At 55.8% G+C, this 6,182-nt stretch overlaps 1 protein-coding gene across 1 annotated transcript in view; it reads left to right on the forward strand.

Annotated features, from left to right (window-relative positions):
• Window positions 1–5,733, forward strand: part of TRIM62 (tripartite motif containing 62) — a 29,455-nt gene extending 23,722 nt beyond the window's left edge. The window contains exon 6 of the mRNA XM_045782489.2: window positions 3,409–5,733. Within this exon, the coding sequence (XP_045638445.1) occupies window positions 3,409–3,959 (551 nt within the window). The 3' untranslated portion in view covers window positions 3,960–5,733. The remainder of the gene's footprint in view (window positions 1–3,408) is intronic.
• The last annotated feature ends 449 nt before the right edge of the window (window positions 5,734–6,182 follow it).

The following is a 6,182-nucleotide window of genomic DNA, read 5'->3' on the forward strand; positions in this document are numbered from 1 at the left end:
ATACCTGGAGACCAGACGGGCTGCTTCAACACACTGTTTCTATAAAGCGGTGTCTCCGGACCTAGAAAAGAGCTCTGACCTGTAACATAGTGAGCCCCAGGGGACTGGTTTGTTTCGCTGGGGTCTGGCAGCTCTCCCAAGAATAAAGGATGGGTGGAAGGATTGCCAGTCCCCACCCAGGGACTGACATCTGAGAGGGGGAAAAGACCCATGCCCCCTTTGGGTCTCCCTCTGGTCTGAAGGCTGTTACTCCTGTCAGCCCAAGCCTCACGGAGGGTGGGATGGAGGCCTGGGAAGACAGAACCTCTGTTTATGAGGAGATGGGAGACCCTGGAGGTGGAGCCCAGCCTACCCTTTGGGGGTGTCAAAACCTCTTAAGAAGCAGGACACACCCTGTGCCTAATAACATCAGGCCCCGCCCCTAGCCCTGCCTCTGGGAGGTTGGGCCCAGCACCCAATTACCGGGCCCCACCCCTGGTCCCGCCTCCACTGCCGGCACTGCCCAATGAACAGCAAACTCCGCCCCCGGGCCCACCCAATGAGTGGCGGGCCCTGACCTTACTCAGTCCCCTGGGCTTCAAAGCAGGGAGGGTCCACGCCCAGGAGCTGGCTCTCAATGGAGTCAGGATTTCCTCTGTACCGCAACCTCATGTCTGTGGGCCCAGTCTCAGAGCCCCTGAGAGCCCACTTGGCTGCCTCCTCGAGTGCCCTCCCCACTCCTCGGTGGCACTGGAAGTGGCCACGTGGCCCTCCATGAGGCTTAAGAGACTGGGGCTGAGCCCTCCACCCCGTGTGCTAGTATCTGCCTCCAAGCCCTGTCCCCCCCACCCTCCACCCCTGTCCTTCTACCCCGCGCTGCAGTTTCTGCCTCTTGCTGACCTCCTCAGTCATCCTGAGCACCACAGTTTCCCGCGTGGCACTCAGGATGGCGGCTGCCCACACCTTGGCTTTGTGCCTGCTCTGCCCCTCTGCTTCAGACGCCTGAGTGTGACCCACATTCCACAGCCAGTAGGAGTGGCCCATCTGTCTCTAATTGGATTCTTTTTGCTTCCCCAGCCTTCCCTCCACACACACTTCCTACACCTCCCTGCAGCTCTCACCTCCCGAAGCCACTGTGGGGATTCCCACATTCCACGCAGCGGGAGCTTCCGGTTCCGTCAGGCTGCGCGGTGACACCCCCCCCCCACAACGGGGTAGAACGCTCTACTCTGATTCAGTGTCTTCCTTCTCATAGCTCCCCCCCCTCAACGTCCCTGGATAGAGAGCTGTGTTTCCATTGACCCCTCTAGTCACAGGGCTAATTGTTTCCATTCAGCCCCCTGAGTTTTAAGAACAGGAAGGGAGCATGTAAAACGCAAAACTCAGTTGACTCCTAACAGAGCTGGAGGAAAGAACCTGAGATAAGTCAACGGTGAGCTTTGTTAGTGGATGTGTGAACGGGAGCACAGTTCAGACACTGGCTTTTGCTCCCTTTGGGGACAGCTGCCACCACTGAGGTGCTTTGTTCCTGTGCATGCATGCAGCCAACAGGGGTAACAGAAGTAGGGGGTAATGCTGCAGCCAAGTGGAATCACGCTCCTGCTCCCCCAGATAAGGGAAGTGCCAGAGAGCAGCGTGAAGAAATCCTTTGCGCCTAGGAACTGGTGGCAGGATTCCTCCTCCTCACCCTTCTTAGCCTCTGTCTTGCTCTGGCCTGCAAACGGTCATCCAGGCTCAGGAGGGCCACTTCCAGGTTCCCCCATCTCCTGGCTGAGCATCAGCTCCCTCAAGGAGGAAAGAGTAGACAGAGACTCTGAGAGCCAGACCTGCTAAGCCAGTGTGGCCAGCCCAGAACAGGATGACCCAGCCTGTGCTGCGTGCCCAAGAGCAACACAGACGGGGCAGTTTAATCTGGTGAGCCTTTCTGGAGACCTTTGCCATGCCTGGCTCTGTGCTGGGCACCGGGCACACAAAGGAGAGCCCAGCTGGATGGAACACGGCCCTTGCCCTCCTGGTGCAAATGGGTGTAAGATGTGGGCACAGGAGACTGTACCCCTTATAGAATCAGGAGACGACACGGAGTTAAGGACTCTCAGAAGAAAGAGTGAGCACACCTGCTGGGCAACTAAGACGGCTTCCCAGAGGATGGGTCCCGGAGCGGAGCCGCGTGCAGGGGTGACTACCACAAGCAGAGAGGAGTCAGTGGAGTCAGCTGTTCGGTCTGAGTGGAGGCTTTGGGGCTGAGTGGGGTGGGGCGGCATGTGACAGGGAGGCTGGAGGAGAGGGCTGGGGCCGGATGCACATGGCCTTGGTTAGCCCTCACTCTGCCGCTGGGTGCTGGGTGACCTCAGATGAGTCCCCTCTCCTCTCTGGGTCTCATTTTCCCCATCTGTCGAATGGAAGAGTTGGCTCAGAATTAATGGTTTACAGCTTTTTCAGACCTGTCACCTACATTTCCTAACAAATAATTTGTAATGTCTCAAAGATAATATAACCTTTTCATTATATATATACTTGAAATTTTATAAATCCATACTCTGATGATAATATAAAGGAAAAATACACAGAAATGATTTATAAGAAAATATTGTACACGTCGGGCTCTAGGTGCGCACTACAGCCACACTGGACAACGTAATGAAGCAGTCAGGTGCTCCCACCGTAGGTACAAACACCGTTCTGCCTCCAATGCGGTCTGAAGCAGGTAGATTGTATGAGTCAGTGGTATTTTTCTTAACAGCTGTATTCTCCCCCAAAGTGAGCAATTTTCAATGAAGTTCTAAACAATGCAAAGTCAGTCTCCCCTCAGTTCCCATGGTGGCAGTGTTCTAAAATGCTCAGTATATTAAAACCGTACAAGAAATTACATCCTGTTTATACATAAAATGCAGTTAAGTTGTAATTTTAGGTTATTGTAAACAAGTTTTTAATCCACATGAATGTCTGGTTGAACACTTAAGAATTTGTGGGTGGCAAGGGTGTCGCGGGGCTGCCTGTGCATTTCATTCAGGGTGTTTGGATGCATGGATCCCACCTATTGAGAAACCCCAAATCCCCCACACATGTCCTGATCCCCACCAGGGTGCTTACCAGCACCTGGATAATCTCTAAGCTCTCCCAGCTCTGCAGTTCCCTAATTCTGAATTTCATTATGGTTTACCAGACAAACTTTTGTGGGGTACCCACTGTGTTCCTTGCCCCAGGCAGTCACAGCTCCTGCCCCTCTGCAGCTGGTTTAAATCTGGAAGGACCTTGGCCATCACCTTTCCGTTTTACAGAGGAGGGAGCTGAGGGCCAGAGAGGGCAGGCTAGCGTCCAGCATCACACAACCTCCTGGGGACCACCAGAGCCCGGCCCTCAGGGAGGACGGCAGAGCGGGTCCACAGCCTTCTCTCCACTCACCTCCTCTCCCTCCTCCGTCCCGAGCAGTGCCTGCTGCCCTGACCCTGGACCCAGGCACTGCACACCAGCGCCTGATCCTGTCGGACGACTGCACCATCGTGGCCTATGGCAACCTGCACCCGCAGCCGCTGCAGGACTCGCCGAAGCGCTTCGACGTGGAGGTGTCGGTGCTGGGCTCCGAGGCTTTCAGCAGCGGCGTCCACTACTGGGAGGTGGTGGTGGCGGAGAAGACCCAGTGGGTGATCGGGCTGGCCCATGAGGCGGCCAGCCGCAAGGGCAGCATCCAGATCCAGCCCAGCCGCGGCTTCTATTGCATCGTCATGCACGACGGCAACCAGTACAGCGCCTGCACCGAGCCCTGGACCCGGCTCAACGTCCGCGACAAGCTTGACAAGGTGGGCGTGTTCCTGGACTACGATCAAGGCCTGCTCATCTTCTACAACGCCGACGACATGTCCTGGCTCTACACCTTCCGCGAGAAGTTCCCGGGCAAGCTCTGCTCCTACTTCAGCCCCGGGCAGAGCCACGCCAACGGCAAGAACGTGCAGCCCCTGAGAATCAATACCGTACGCATCTAGGGCAGCAGAGGGAGCCCCCAGACACCGCCCGCGCCGCGGCACCCGCAAGAGCGCCGCCCAGGGGACAAGAGGCCTGGACTCCGGTGCGGCGTGGCCACCGTGAGGTCTCAGACCGCTAGTTCACCCTTCTGCCTCCGTTTCCCTGTCTGTGAAATGGAGGTTGTGCTCCATGATTCCTAGACGCCATCAGCATTGATGTCCTGTAGTTCTGACCTTGATGGGGAGGCAGCTGTGGTCCAAGGATGGGACATGGCTTCTCCTCCGGGCAGCCCCTGCCCAGCCCTCATCCCCATCCTCTCCCGGGCAGGGGGACCACCTCCCTAGTCTCCCTCCTGCCCACACGCCCTGATCTCAGGATGTGGCAGAGTGTTGCCAGCAGTAGGCAGCCCAAAAGATACACAGGAACCCCCTCTTGTGCTCCCACGTCTAAGACTTGCCATCACTAAGCCATGGGCCATGTTACCCTTGACCCTGGCCCACAGTGGACACAGGCAGTAGCGGGTTCTAGGGTTGTCCGAGAACCACCTCTCCTACCTCCAGACCAAGAGCTTTAGGGTTCCTGTTGTTCCCACTGAGCTGCAGGTGGAGATGATGCTGTGGCCTGTGGGAGGCACCAGTCAGTGAGGCCGCATGTTAGCCACTGTGCCACCACCTTCCAGCCCACGGGTCAAAAAGCAGGGTGATGGCCCTCCCTGAGTCCGTGGCAGAGACCAGTAGCCTACAGACAGCTGCAGGACAAGGATCGCTGGGTGATGGAGGTCCCCAGAAGCCTGGGTAAGGGTCCAACCAGGTCTCTGTGACGAGGCTAGGGTGCAGGGAGGCTGTGGGGAGTGGCATCTCCATCAGGGCCTGAGCACTGGGACAGGCTGTTGGCTGGGACCTCGCATCAGGCTTGGCGTCTGTCTCCATTCAGATCCGGTTGCAGCTAACAAGAGCCGCTTTAGCTAGTCTAATTAAGCGGGATTTATTATCACATCCCTGCTGGCTTTGCAGAATCATTGGAAGGACTGGAGGAACAGACTCTACTGAATTTCCAGGAATAACTCCCAGCCGCCAGATTCATCATGCCTGTCCTGATCAGAAACGCTGCTCCCGCCTGCAGTAAGCCACTGCATCAGGAAGCCGCGGACCGCAGAGCTGTGCTCCCTCCACTGCTGGCCGTGCCAGTGAATGGATGTCCTGAGGCCTGCCTCTCTCCACTCAATTTAATTCCCAAATCCCAATCTGGATGAGGGGCACTGCTGGGGAAACACAAACCCGGCCCAGAACTTTGGCTGCAAGGGTGTCTGGGAAATGGATTCTTCTTTCCAGCCCCAGCCACACGAAAAAGGCCCGGAAGGAGGTGAGAGCAGGTGCTGAACAAGCCCATCCACAGGGGTTCACCTCCAGGTCTTGGCTTTGAAGCCGCAGAGCCTCCAGCTGTCCTGCTCCCTGGCTCTGGCCCTGCCCAGGGGTGACAGCCCCAGGACGTGGATCTGCAGGAGTGGCCGAAATTTCTCCAAGCCTCAGCTTTGCTTTCTCGTCCGGAGCCTAGATTCGGAGCTCGTGGGGTCCCTGACCACACTCATCTCAAAGGAGCCAGACTAGCTGAACTTGGGGGGTTCCCCTCACAACTGCTGCCCATTGGTGTCTCTCTTGGGCAGGAGGAATCCTCAGTCTCACCCCACCCCTACATTTACCAGAATCTGGGCCACCCCCAGCAGTATTTTTATTTTAAATGTTGCCCATTTTGTGAGTTATGATGAATTTGTATTAAATTAAAGTTACAGAATGTCAGTGGTCAGTTCCATTCATTTTGAAAAAGGCCCATCTTTTCAGTCCCAGGCGGTGTACGTATATTAACATGGCTAATCCACAAAGCAACCCTACTGGCTACGTAACATTACGCCCACTTCACAGAGATAGAAAATGAGGCTCAGAGAGAAGATGAGACATGCGCACAGTTTCATGTCCCATGCTGCTAAGCGGCAAAGCTTGGATTAGAACTAAGTTTTAAAGCCAGCACTCACATCACAACTTACTAGTCAGGGAAGACTGGCAGTCTGCCTGGAGGAGGCGTTAGTGGTAGCCTTGGGAGCAAAAGGGAGCTCATGAAACAGTGTCATGGTCTCCTGAATTCCACAAACCTGGGCTTGAACCCAGGCTCTGTATGACTTTAGAGAAATGCCTTAACCTCTCTGGGCCTTGGTTTTTCCACATGGAAAATGGGGATAATAACACCCA

The sequence above is a fragment of the Ursus americanus genome, chromosome 33 (genome assembly GCF_024610735.1).
Source record: "Ursus americanus isolate L20-20 chromosome 33, mUrsAme1.1.p, whole genome shotgun sequence".
NCBI classification, from domain to species: domain Eukaryota; kingdom Metazoa; phylum Chordata; class Mammalia; order Carnivora; family Ursidae; genus Ursus; species Ursus americanus.